The sequence below is a fragment of the Oxyura jamaicensis genome, chromosome 1, assembly GCF_011077185.1.
Source record: "Oxyura jamaicensis isolate SHBP4307 breed ruddy duck chromosome 1, BPBGC_Ojam_1.0, whole genome shotgun sequence".
Lineage (NCBI taxonomy): Eukaryota > Metazoa > Chordata > Aves > Anseriformes > Anatidae > Oxyura > Oxyura jamaicensis.
In genome coordinates, this window is record NC_048893.1 from 55883000 (window position 1) to 55896371 (window position 13372).

The 13372-nt window shown below is 51.7% G+C and overlaps 1 protein-coding gene across 3 annotated transcripts in view; it reads right to left on the reverse strand.

The window, feature by feature from the left end:
* BTBD11 (BTB domain containing 11) overlaps window positions 1–5902 on the reverse strand; it is a 169325-nt gene extending 163423 nt beyond the window's left edge. For all 3 annotated transcript variants that reach the window (XM_035340771.1, XM_035340762.1, XM_035340754.1), the window contains exon 1: window positions 4769–5902. In XM_035340771.1, the coding sequence (XP_035196662.1) occupies window positions 4769–5750 (982 nt within the window). In that variant the 5' untranslated portion in view covers window positions 5751–5902. The remainder of the gene's footprint in view (window positions 1–4768) is intronic.
* Between the last annotated feature and the right edge of the window lie 7470 nt (window positions 5903–13372).

Here is a 13372-nt window from a genome sequence, read left to right on the forward strand (position 1 = left end):
CAAAGGCTGACACACTAAGCGTGGTCTGTCTTTATGAGACAAACAGAAAAGTGAAAAATGACACGGTGACTTTCACCCAAAGTACCTCTGAACTGGCCAGATGGCATTTACAGCCAAATTGGTGAACGGTGCGAAGCTGTCCTAACACTCACCTGCACTTTGCGTCGCTGGCTCACAGGGAGGACTAGGTGCCACCGTTCAGCAAAAAAGGCAGGAAACCAATACGCCGCTAAAATGACACTGTTATTCCAATAACACGCTTCTTGTACATGCAATCATATTTCCCAATCACAATTTCAAAGTCTCATTTACATCAGAAGCTAAGCAATATAGCCGCAACCCAAAAACTCCCTAGCGTGGCCGTAGCTGTAACTGCTACCAAGGTACTTTCCAACCTGATAAAGGGAATAATTACACCGCAATACATCATCTTTATGCTTAGCACTAGGGTGTTTCTAGTATAACCATTTCTGAATTTATTTTTGTTTAAGTTGCACTCATTACTGAAACAAATTATATGAATAAAAATGTCCTGAGGGAAACAAACCTTAATCAGCCAGTCACTCAACCAGCAGCCTCCCGCTGGGTCTCCTCCTCCCAGTCCCACCCTCGCTCCTTCCGCGGAGGCTGTGGAAGTTCACACGGGAGGTTAGCAGGTAAGAGAACCAAGCAGGAATACGCCTCATCTGCTGCACCACTACTGAAGTCAACATCTGGGCAAGGGGCTCGAGTGCCAAGAAGCACATGGGGAAAACGTGATGGCAAAGACCCATAAATTTAACACAGGCACATGCAACATAATAGGGAGGAAAAAAAAAAAAAGAAAAGATACGTTATTGAAACTCCAGTTAAGAAAGCCCAGGAGAAAGGCATGAAATACCATTTTATACCCGAATATTCCTCTATCATCCCAGCTGAAATAAGTTTTAGATTGATTTTTACATTGCCTGTAAAGCCATGATAGCATCTTGAATGGTTCAATTACAGCAGAAGGGAGAGAACAGACACAGTACTCTCTCCGGTAAATGAAGGGAATGGTCCCAACACACCCAATGCACACACGTGTACATGCATGCATCAGAACTTAGAAGCATTAACTGACTTGGTTAAGCTGTGCCAATACCTTGGTCTCTCTCATTTGCTTGGAGTCCCTCTAGTTTGCCTGGATTAGGAGAAGAGGCTGAGGTTAAACTGAGGTTAGCTGACACGTGTTTGCCAAGCCTGACCTAATCCCTGGTTTCTTCCAAGTTGTTGTGACTTTCTATCTAAATAATATTAAGAATAGGACGAAACCACAGGGATACGGTTGGCTTCCAAGTCACTATTTTTAGCAGCTGCACACAAACAGACGAGGGCCGAGTTACGCACGCCGGCTGCTCCGCAAAAACCCACTCCCCAGCTCCCAAGGGACCTCCAGCCTCCGTGTCCCATCCTCCAACGTCGAGCAGGTGACTTTGAGCGACTGACTGGCCCTCCAAGCACTCCCTGCAGAAGTGGAACACGTTTTCTTACTCCTGCTATTTGTGCTGGATCTAAGGTGTGGGGAAACTTCCCTGCCATCTCAAAGCAGTTCTTCGATCTGGCCTAGAAGCAGAGGTTTGATGAGCAATAAAGAAACAAAAATAATATAGCTTAAACCACAGAGGTGCTGTTTTTTACTGCCTTTTATTGAGTATACAATATTTTGCTCCCACTATTTCAAGGAAAATAACACTCCACGCGATTGCTATGGGATGTAAATGCGTGCTCTACTGTTCAGACGGAGCTCGTAATTGAAACATTTGAGCGCCAACGAAATCCCAAGCGTAAAGTTTCTAATTTTCATTCAACCATGACATTAAAATTCTGGTTGTGCAGGGGAAAAAAAATGCTACCTCAGAGTGCTTTTGAGGTCTATTCCTTGTGATATAGTAACTGGCATAAACTCACCCGAGATGCCAGCAACCACTCACGTACTCCAGCAGCTGGTTCCTGACGCTATTGCCTACTTCTCTTTTGTCAGCCCTACTCCCCTACCACAGAGGAGGGTGCCGAGAGGGTTATAAAGGAGACACTTATAAAGGAGACGCAAACCACTGCCTGCAACATGCTAACGAGTGCCATCGCCTCCATCCAGGCACCTTTGGCCCTACCCAAGAAATGACCGGGCATCTGTAGAAGAGCAGGGCTCGTGCAGGCTGACACACCCACCCAAAGAACACCCTCGTCTTGGTGCACGGCCGTCATTTATAGGAAGAACAGGGTTATCTTGCAATGCTGATCTTACTCAGCAGCTTCCAAGATGACTGGGTATGACACGAGGCTAAAAAACCTCAGCTGTAACCACTAAGTGCTCTGCACAGCTGACGGGGAAGCCCTGAAAGAATGGTTTGTGCCTCCCGGATCCTCAGGCCATCCGCCCCAACACCCACGCTCACAACCTGGAGCAGAGCAGCCCCTGACTACCTCACACTCATACTCATGAGCCTCCCATCCTGTGGTCTTCATGGGTTGCCAGTTTCACTGTCCAGGTGGAACTTAAGGTGTTGCATTCAACCTGGAAAAGTTTTCAGGGGTTGACATTTGCCTGCCAAAGAGACACCACCACCTGTCCCATCAAAACTGCAAGCAGAATAGGTATTGACAGAGGGTCTCCTTTTGCCCTCTTTTGCTCACCACCAATAACCATATGGGCCATGGTACCTCCAGAAAAGCCCTAACCAGTGGTTCTCATCTATGTCTGATGGACCAGACCAACCCATTTTCATGTCTGCGTGTCTACTGGCTACCCAATTTATCAACCCCCAGAGCACCAAGACCTGCCTTCTCTCCTGAAGTAGTCCAAAAAGGCATTAGGAGAAAACAACTTCATGTGCAGCAGGCTTATCACGGTGTTTCAAGTTCTGAACACAGGGGAAGGATGAACTTGTGGTTATGCCACTACACAGAGATGTGGCTTCCAGCACTTCGAGCAACCTACCACAGGTTTCCCAAGTAGTTCTGAGCAGGTCAAATAATCTCTCCCATCAGACTTCCCCAGCTTTTAAGTGCCTGGGAAGGAAACATTCGCAACCGACCGTCGAGCACTCAGACATCAAAATGGTGAGGGCTAAATAAACAGATGCGTATCTCCCTGGTGAAGAAACAGCCCGATGTTTTTAATGGCTTACAATGTCTGGTCTAGCTGCCGTGGAAGTGCTTAAGAGTGTGCAGCGCTCCCTTGGATTAAATCTAAATAAATGTAAACAGCGATAAAAAAATGGTTTTCATTACAAAAAGGCCTGAGTCTTGTTTGCACCTGTAACTCTGAATATATGTAACAGGATGTCAAACTACTTCTTGCACGATGCTAAAAAGCAAAACATGACAGGCATTTGCGTAGGAAACAGAATGGCACAGGGAGAGAGGCAAAACAAAATGGACAACTTGCTAGGGCCTGATTCGAACATCTTCGAGAAATGCCATTTGCTCCAGCCAGGACTGAGATCCGTGTCAGGTAAAGCTACAGCAAAATGGAGACAAAAACTCTGAATCATGCCCCTGGAGGGGAGATAACCGAGGGTCAGAATGAAGTTTATCTAAATCCACCAAGCTGCTACAGAGGGGGCTACAGATCCGCAAAACAAAATGAAAGGCTCACTAGGAGCCTGCACTGCCAGTGCTGCAACGTCAGGAAGGCAACGCAGTGCCACCTGAAACCTACAGGCACAGCACCAGGACTCCAGGGAAAACAGCAGTGGCCCTCCTGGGGGAGACATGCATGCAAACAGCGCACGGATCCTGCCACGCATGCCTCTGGCAGCATACGCGTCTCAAAGGGAGGTTCGGCAGAGCCTCCAGGGAGGACATCCTCCCAAACCCAGGGGAAGGTAACGGAGCCACGTCTATTTACACCAGGGGGGAGGATTCGCCCCATTCTGCTTAGCATCCTCCTGTGGGTCTCTCATGGGAGAGAAGACAATAGCAAAATAGCTGTAACGCTTTGGCCGTGCCTCTAACACCTCAACAGGGTTAATCTGTAGCCCCGATCTAGACTTCCAGTTATCCTTGTTTCCCCGGTTTCCTCTTCTCCAGCATTTGCATCTCGGCGTGACAGGTATTTCGTATTTAAGCTTATGTGCCTGTGCACGCCGCTATGTAGGAGAAGCACCCGGTTTTAACGACGGCTGAGACTCCAGCCACGGCTCCCCGAGATGCGCTACCGGCTCGGTCCATTTTCCCTTCCTCACCAAACCGAGGGAGCTGAAACGAGAGACGTCAACTTTGGGATCCTGCTCCCTCGAATGGCAAACTCGGTAAAAATATTGGACTCCTCGTTGGCAGAGAAGCGAAAAAAAAATCCCCAGGAAGTTGATGCATCGCAGCGTTGCATCTGTGTCGAGCCCTGGGTAAACAAGCAGCAACATGAATGAAATCTGTCCAGAAAGACTGCATTTCAGCGCCAACCACGCAATCCCTGGCCAAACCACTGCGTCTGGAACAAAGTTTGATCTCGCTCGCGAGCGCCCAGCTGCGCTCCTGCCATTTCCTGGGGGGAACCGAAGCTCTGCGGGATGGATGCCCACCGCGAAACCCACGCGGGCAGCCCCCGGAGAAGCGCACCCACCCACCCGGGGGTGGGCGGAAAGAAAAAAGGCTCGGGAGCGACCCCCGGAGCTGCAACCCCGGCGGGGGCACCCCCTGCCCTCGGTGGGTCCCCGGCCGGGCCGGGGGGCGCAGGGGGTCCCCGGGGGGGTCGCTCCCCGCCCCGGTGGCGCAGGCGGGGCCAGCCCCGGGGCCGGGCACTCACCGCTGGCGTTCTTGCCGCAGATGAGGTGCTGGTAGGGCTGCAGCAAGCCCCACAGCTCGGGGTCGTTGTTGACCGTCTGCTCCAGCGCCTCGAGCGTGAAGCGCGGCCCCTCGGCGCCCTCCTTCTCTTTCTCCTTGTCCTTCTCCTTGTCCTTGTCGGCCGGGGGGCGGCCGGGCGGCGGCAGGGGGGCGGCAGGGCCGGCCAGCACCCTGGCGTGGATGTCTCGGAAGAGGCTCTCGGTGCCGGCCGTGAGGTAGATGGCGGCGTGCTCGTGGATGCGCAGGGCCACGCGGCTGTCCACCATCCAGCGGTAGAACTTGCCCACGGAGAAGGCGAGCCCGCAGCGCGCCGACTTGCCGCGGCTGAAGCGGTCGCCGCCGCTGCCGCTCATGTTGTAGAGGGACAGGGCGCCCAGCGCCGCCGCCGTGCAGCGGGCGGCCAGCGTCCAGCCCAGGACGATCTCCATGGCGCTGCGCACCTCGTGCTTGGTGCACTTGGCGAAGCGGAGGCTCAGGCGCTGCGCCTCCCGGGCGATGCGCACCAGCGCCCGGCTCACCAGCGTGGAGAGCCGCGCCGCGGCATCCCGGCTCCCGGCACCGGCACCGACACCGGCACCAACACCGCCCGGCGGCCGCGGCTCCCGGCGGGGCGGCGGCGGCAGCAGCAGCGCCTCCACCTCCTCCAGGCTCCAGGGGACCTCCTCGAGGTCGGGCAGGAGCCGGGCGCACTGCTGCCCCGCGCAGTCCAGCACCTCCGAGTCTTCCGCTAGGACGGTGTTGACGGTGTCGAAGCTGTTGTGGCGACTGTGCATGGAGCCAGCTAGGTGCGGCCAGCAGCTGCCTCCATAGGGGTACGCGGGGTGCGAATCCGAGCAGCACAGCGACAAGTTGGACGAGCGCACCGAGTCCGCCGCGCCACCATAGCCGGAGTCCAGCGTCAGGTCTTCCAGCGTCCTCACCGCCGTCTTACCCCTCCGGGCCATCGCCGCACTTCATGCTGCACCCAAGGCGCCCGGGCACGGAGCGGACGAAAGCGGGGGACGGGGAGCGGGCAGCCCCGCTGGGCCGAGCCGAGCCCTGCCGAGCCGGGCCGAGCCGAGCCGAGCAGCCCCGCTCCGCTCCCCCCGGCCGCACAGCGCCGGAGCCGCCCGGTGCCTGCTGCCCGCTCCCGGCCGTGGCCCCGCTCCCGGCCCGGCTCCTGCACTGCGCCGCGCCGCCGGCCCCACACCGCAGCGCGGCGCGGGGTGGGCGGGGACATGCAAATCTACAGAGCGCCGCAGCCAATGGCGCGCGCGGAGGAGGGGTATATGCAAAATAACAGAGCCCCGCGGCCAATGGGGAGGCGCCGCCCGCAGCGAGACTCCGCCCCTGAGCGCCGCGGGGCGCAGCCCGGTGCGGGAGGGCCCCGGCCCCGGTCCCCCCGCGCTGCCCGCGGGCGCTGGGCGCGCATCGGCGGCGGGGCACGGCCGGGGGTGGCTGGGAGCCGGGCACCCGCACGGCCAGGGGGTGACACCGGGCGGAGCCCTGGTCGGGAAGGGAGAGCTCCAGGTAGTGAGCAAGGACGAGAAAGCCATTTAGGAAATCCCGAAATTACAAAATCTTGATGTTTTCAAACTTGAAATTAGGAAATCCTGAAATTACAAAATCTTGAAATTAGAAAATCTTGAAATTAGAAAATCTTGAAATTAGAAAATCTTGATATTTTCAAATCTAGACACTCCCAAACCTTAAAATTACAAAATCTTGAAATTAACTCTCATGAAGGCTCGCAGAGGTAAGGTCTCTCTTAGGATTACAGTTGCATTTCCTGTGCACTTGAAGGTTCCTGATGCAACACACGACTTCTTCCCAGCTAACATATTCCAACCCTACATTGCCTGCCTCGGTGTTATGAGGAGATGCCTGGCTGATAGCCAGGCAACAGGCTGGGAGGGTACATCCTTCTACATTCTGTGTTGACAAAATACCGTATCCTTTTAAGCATAAAATACCGGTAAATATCCCATCCCTTTAAGTATAAGAGCCTAGCAAACACATTCTTCTATCGTGCCAGCAGTGCTGGCCAGAATTCCCGAGCAGACAAGGCGCGGCGTGTCGGAGCGGTGCCCGGCCAAGGGAGCGCAGCCTGGCGTGCCTTCAACGTAAACTTCCTACAGGAAAGGCACGAACGCAGCTACAGGTAGGCTAATTTGTCGGGCAGGCTGGGGAAAGCTACGACACGGCCAAAAACACTGAGGGGTTGCCTTCCCCAGCAGGTCAAGTGCTGTCAGAAACCGGTTTCTCAGCGTAAGCTCAGTGGTTCCGCCAGACACGCCGCACACGGCTGATTTTTCATGGGAATACCCGGGCATCGTATGCTCAGCAGTGGTCGCAGAAAGTAGCAGGGCTCAGGACGGGAGCAACCCAAAGGACAGCCTGCAAATCAGATGCCCAGGCCCCCACTGACAGAGCAGGGGGACAAACAAACGGGGGAGCGTGCCCTGAGAGCAAAATCATGCGGACTTTGTGGCTGTCCTGACCAACATCTCGCAGCAGAGCCCTCTGGTGTCTTCAGCCCTTCAGTGCGGAGGCTGCTCGGCTTCCAGGTTGCTCAGGGAAATCCTCCAGCTCTCAGTTCGGAGGGAGAACGGAAGCATCTCCAGGGCTGAACAGCTCGGGTTGGGTATTTTTCTGAGAAATGCCATCCACCTCACCCTGTCCCTACACTTCCAGGAAGCACTGTGGCTCTGCACTGACCGCAGGCAACAGCAGGTCAAAATTAGGGGAATCCCAAAATTAGGGGAAGCCCAAGTTTGGGGGGAGTTTTGTAGCAGATGGTTTGTTGTGCTTCACGGTGTGCACCCAGGAAGGGTGGGCTGAACAAATGAGGGGGGCGTTTTGGTCACCACCCCTTGTAAAAAGGTCGATGTTGACCTTCGAGGCACCGTTTTTGGGCCACGGCATTACCCACGCGTCGGGACAAATAGGACAAATGAGACGAGGAAAGTTGTCTCAGGCTGCGGGCAGACTCAGGCATTTATGGCACTGACTCAGTCAGCTTGTACTTCAAAAGATCTCCTTGCAACTAACTACAGAGGGTTTTTTTCTTTTAATTTTAATGCAGAAAGCAAGATATTGGGCCTTACTAGAGATTTTGTCGTTGCAGCGAGATCCGTATCACCTCCCATGTCATGCCACCAGTCTGGAAAAAGTCGCGACGCTTGGACACAACAAGCGCGTGTCAGCGCCAGGCTGGTTTGCGCTTTCAAAAGTAGCAGAGACCTGACTCATTTCTTCAAGACGACTAATTGCCTTCTCACTGTACGCTCAGATCAGTGCAGAGCAGCCATTCTGGATCTCCAGTGATCTTTGGGTGCCTGGAGGTCCTTGCCTTCCCAGGTGCAGCCAGCTTGGCTTCTGCATCCCGGAACGAGCTTGGGCATGGTTTGGAAGGACATCTGACAGCGCTCCCGAGACAGGGTGACTTTGTTCTGGAAACTGCCCTGGGAGACGATGGGATCAAACGGTTTGGAGGGAAGCACTCCTCTGCGACAAGAGCAGTGCCCGATGGGGTCAACAGCCCTCAGCTTTAATCCCCAAAACGCACCACGCCTCTCCTGCCCTGGGCAGGCGGGCAGGTGTCTGCAGCCGTACCCTGCTGTGCGAGCCAGCGGGGGTCATTTGCCTACCAGACAAAAACATTCACTGAAGAAAACAGAGTCCCTTTATATGTCACATGCTCGGGGAGGGGGGATGACAATTTTCAGCTAGTTGGAGATGTGGACATTAGTTATCCTGACAGAGCTGGGGATTCAGACAGGAGCTGATTAAGTACCCTCAGAGGATGATAAGTGCCAGCAAAAGCTCAGAAAGAGGTAAATTGAAACACACTTTAAAAAGGTGCTCAGGGCAAATTGAAGCGAATGGGGAAATTAGAGCTTGCATGGGGAGAGCAATAAGTGCCACAGCTCTTTCCTTTTCCTTCCCCACCCAGTGAACTGCCTGCAAATGGCACCTTGGTGAGAGCTGCAGGGACAAGCCCAACAGCAAGCAGGCTGGCAGGTGGAGTGCCTAGGATCAGGCCACTCGGTTTTTGTATTCCAAATTCACTGTGCTGCCACGTAATAACAGCTCAGATCAAAAGCAGCACTCGCAGTATCTTGCAGCTCTATCTCTGGCTGGCAGGAGCAAGCAGCAAGCCACACCAGGGCCTGGCTTGCGTTGCTGGGGAAGTCCTGGTGCTAATGTTTCTGATCACATTTACAAAGCCCTGCTGTCATCCTCTGCCTGTAAAGCATGTGTGAAATGCACCTCCCCTATGGCAAAGCAGCCTTTGGGGCTGCAGCATGCCTGCAGCCTGCACAAAGCCACCCATCACAGATGGACAGGAGAGAAGGAAAGGAGTGCTGCCATCGCAGGTAGCGTCATCCCCGCAAGGCCTTTGGGTGATGGCTGCCAAGCGTTCAGACAAGAGGGCTCGTGGAGGAGGCTCCTGGTGCTGCTTCTTGACCACGTGCAGCACCAAAAGGGGTGTAAAAATCCATGCCTGTCTGGGAGGGGAGCGGTTCCGCAGGATTTCTGAGGAGCTGCTAACTGTGGGCACTTGGAGAAACTGCCAGCCAAAACCAAATCATAGATAACAAAGCCATGCAGCCCATGTCCGTGGTACATTTTGGATGCCAAAATCATAAATGAATTCAGAGAGATCTGGAATTTCTGGAGGCTAAGATTACTGGTAGCTATTGATCACAATGATGCACGTACAATCTTCATCTCTCAAAGTTTCTGAACAGCAGTTTGCCAGAAGTGGTGAGGTTATGCCAGGGGAAGGGGCACTTTGTGATCACTTGGTTCCTCATGGCTCTGTAGCTGGTGGCTGAGAGAGAAGAGACGCAGTGCTGCAAAGATGGGCCAAAGTCCCCAAGGCAGCCGTTTGGTTGCAGCCCTCACTCCCACACCAGGGGAGAGCATTACCAACAGGTCACCAGCTTGGCTTGAAGGTCTGAACAGCCAATGCAGCCACACTTACAGTCCTTATGAAGTGTTAGGTTCTTCGGAAGGATCACCTGCAACCTCTACACCCATCCTGACAGATTTCAGCATTTTCTTTCCCTGAAACTACGCATGATGAAGACTCTACAGCTTCCCTGGATGGTCTGTTTCAGAGTCACGGTGCTGCTAGGAACAGCCTTCCTAGCTTCTGACCTAACCTCCTCTTTGCTACAAATGTAAGGAATAAAAAGATGCTCCCAACCTTTGTTAGCAGATGGGATGGACATCTGTACATTACTTTCTTTTAGGCAGCACTCAAAGCATATAGAGCCAAGCAGGATACACACAGAGTTATCTTCCAGCCAGCAGCTTCCCATAATGTCACTACACCACTCCCCAAAAGCATAGCAGTGTTTGCATGCTTTATGTGCAGTAAGATTATACCTACATGCTATGTTTTGATCAGAACTAAAAGAAACAGGACTAGCAGGCTTCCTTGAGCAGAGACAGGAAAAGGCTATGCTCAGCCAGTGCGAATTTCCATTCCCACCCAAGACAAAACCTGTGTAAGAGATGCATGCATGGGTAGATGAGAAAACAATTTAAAGGTGAAATACAAAGCAACAAAGATGCTCGAGATCAGTAGCAACTGCTTAGTTAGCTGGCCCTTTCGTCTTTGGTAGAGAGGACATCTGGCATAGAAATGGCTTAACTTACTCCACATTTTAAGTATTCATTCTCCCTGTCTATCCATCACCACCTCTTAATACTCGGTAGTGCAGGAATGATAGTCAAAGAGAAGAATGCTCAGGGTCTTTCTGGCTGCTTGCAAGGATGCAGAACCACTCTTATGCCATCACACTTGCTGCACCTGATGCTGCAAGGAGGTGATGAGCTGGATGCAGCACGCTTTGACCCCAGAGTGCCTTGCAACGCCACTGCTCTCTCCAGAGGGATTTCTGTCTGTTAGTCTTTGCTTGCAATTTAAGAGCTGGTCCTGATTAAAAAAGAAGCAGTACTTTTGTATGTGTTTAAAATATGATTCTTTGTGGTCTAATGTGGCTCATTCACAGTCACACATGCAATTTTAGTTTGGAGAAGAGCAACCTTTCCCTCTGGCGAATGCATGAAGAGAAGGGTGGGAGATGGAAGCGAGTCCTGTCCTCCACTTTCCTTACTCCAGGGGTTTCTTTTAAAGCAGGGAGGGTAAAAACAACCTCCAGAAGGTTATCTTGAAACCCATCCTCACCTCTCAATGGTTCTGGAAGGCCTTCATGAGCCACCACCTGCATGGCTGCAAAGCACAATTAAGATAAGAGGCTTAATAAAGATACTAAATGAGAGCTTTCTATTTGTAGGCAAACTTCAGGAAAAGTGGGAAAAGTGCAAAAAACTGCACATTTTTGTGTGAAGAGTTTGTTGTTGTTGTTGTTATTCCAATAACTCATCACTTAAAAAAGAAAGAAAAGAAAGAAAGAAAGAAAGAAAGAAAGAAAGAAAGAAAGAAAGAGAGGTAGAAAGAAAGAAAGAAAGGTAGAAAGGTAGAAAGGTAGAAAGGTAGAAAGAAAGGTAGAAAGAAAGAAAGGTAGAAAGGTAGAAAGGTAGAAAGTAGAAAGAAAGAAAGAAAGAAAGAAAGAAAGAAAGAAAGAAAGAAAGCTAGAAAGCTAGAAAGAAAAAGAGAGGTAGAAAGGTAGAAAGGTAGAAAGAAAGCTAGAAAGCTAGAAAGCTAGAAAGCAAGAAAGCAAGAAAGCAAGAAAGGAAAACCTAGGCATTTTTTGCATAAGAGAACATTTAAGGAACTGAGCAGTATTGTGCCTTTCAATTTTCTTTGTGTCTAGCACTTGCAACTTCTTTTGCGTGTTTTCCTTGCAGTTTTCTTAAAAAAAAGGATTAAAGCTTTTTTTTTCTTTTTTTTTTCTTTTTTTAAATTTACAGCATTCTGTTCATTCCTCAACTGACCAAAAGCATTGCTGAAATGACTATAAATAAATCAACCAAAAAAAAAAGACTCAAAACTAACAAGAACTATCCCCAGAAAAAAAAACTTATAATTGCTGTTGGTGCTTTTCCTCGCAGAGAAATTACATCACTGTAGCACACCAGGTTCAACAACAAACTATGTCTAGATACGTAGAAAAGACAAGGGAGCATTCTTGCTAGAAATTTGCATTTTAAAATATTTTAATGGTAAATACAGTAATATATAATTTTAATAATTTTAATGGTAAATACAGTAATATATAATACAAACCTCCTCTTCTTTTTTTTTTTTTTTTTGATATTGTGATTATTTTCAAGATTAGTAGTAGAGACAGCAGGCAACACGACTCCGTCACAAAGTGCATCTCATCAGCTGTTGTGGGGGCCGTGATGCGATGCAGCATGGTCCTGGTGACAAGGAGATGGAGGCTACAGTGAGATGGGGAGGGAAAGGTCGGCTGGCCCCTGTGGGGGATGCGGTTGCACAAGGTCACGATGAGTTTAATAAAACCGAGGACTTGCCCCGTGAGGGCAGTGGGCTCCACATGGGAACAGGCATCCACTGCAAACCTACTGCGGTTTCCAAATGGAGTCACTGTGCTTTCAGGAGTCGTGCAGTCATTACTAACCACTGGCTTCGCACACAGTGAAGGTGTGAGCAAACCATAAAATATTTGTGGGAAACGTCTGCCCCCAGTCATCATGAAATCCCTGCATTCTCCACCTTCTCCCCATTTCCCTCCCATTGCTGGTAGCAGGCAAACTATTTACGGTCTGTGCAGGGATTATGTTTTACCCACCTTGCCCAGCCAGTGACCTGCTGAGGTTTCATGTACTGTAAGAAATATGAGCTACCAACCTGCCTCTTCCAATTTTCGTAATTTCAAGTATTTCTTGCATTTGCAGCTGCCTTAAGGCTCAGAAAGCGAGCACTGCAGAGGCAGGGGGAAGGGCTGAAAGCAATGGTTTCTTCACCTCACAAGCTCTCAGATGGCTCGCATTTCATTTAAAAACCTGCCAAAGCACCTTTTCTAACAAGCAACCTTTAAAGCTCCTGTACTTGGTTTACGTCACAAGGTTTTGGTAGCAAGGATGGCCTCTGTGAGCAGAGGCCAGCAGCTGCCCCATGTCAGAGCAGAGCCAGCTCCAGCTGGCTCCAAAGGGACCCGCTGCTGGCCAAAGCCGAGCCTGTGAGCAACAACAGTTGGGCCACTGTGAGAGCAGATTTAAGAAAGGGAACAAAAAATTGCTGTGCAACAGCAACTGGGAGAGCCAGGAGTGAGAAACAGCTCTGCAGGCACTATTATCAGGGCAGAAGGGCAGGAGGTGCTCCAGGCACGCAGCAGCAGTTCCTCTGTGGCCTGTGGAGAGGCCCCTGGTGGAGCAGGCTGTCCCCCTGCAGCCCATGGGTCCCACATGGAGCAGATCTCCACGCTGCAGCCCGTGGAGGAGCCCCCGCTGGAGCAGGTGGATGTGGCCTGGAGGAGGCTGCGGCCCATGGAGAGCCCCCGCAGGAGCAGGTCCTGGCTGGAGCTGCAGCCCGTGGAGAGGAGCCCTCTTTTCCATCGTATTCTGTTCCCCTCTTCCTCTGAGGAGGGGGAATGAGAGAGGGGTGGTGGTGGAGCTCAGCTGCCCAGCAGGGTGAAACCACCAC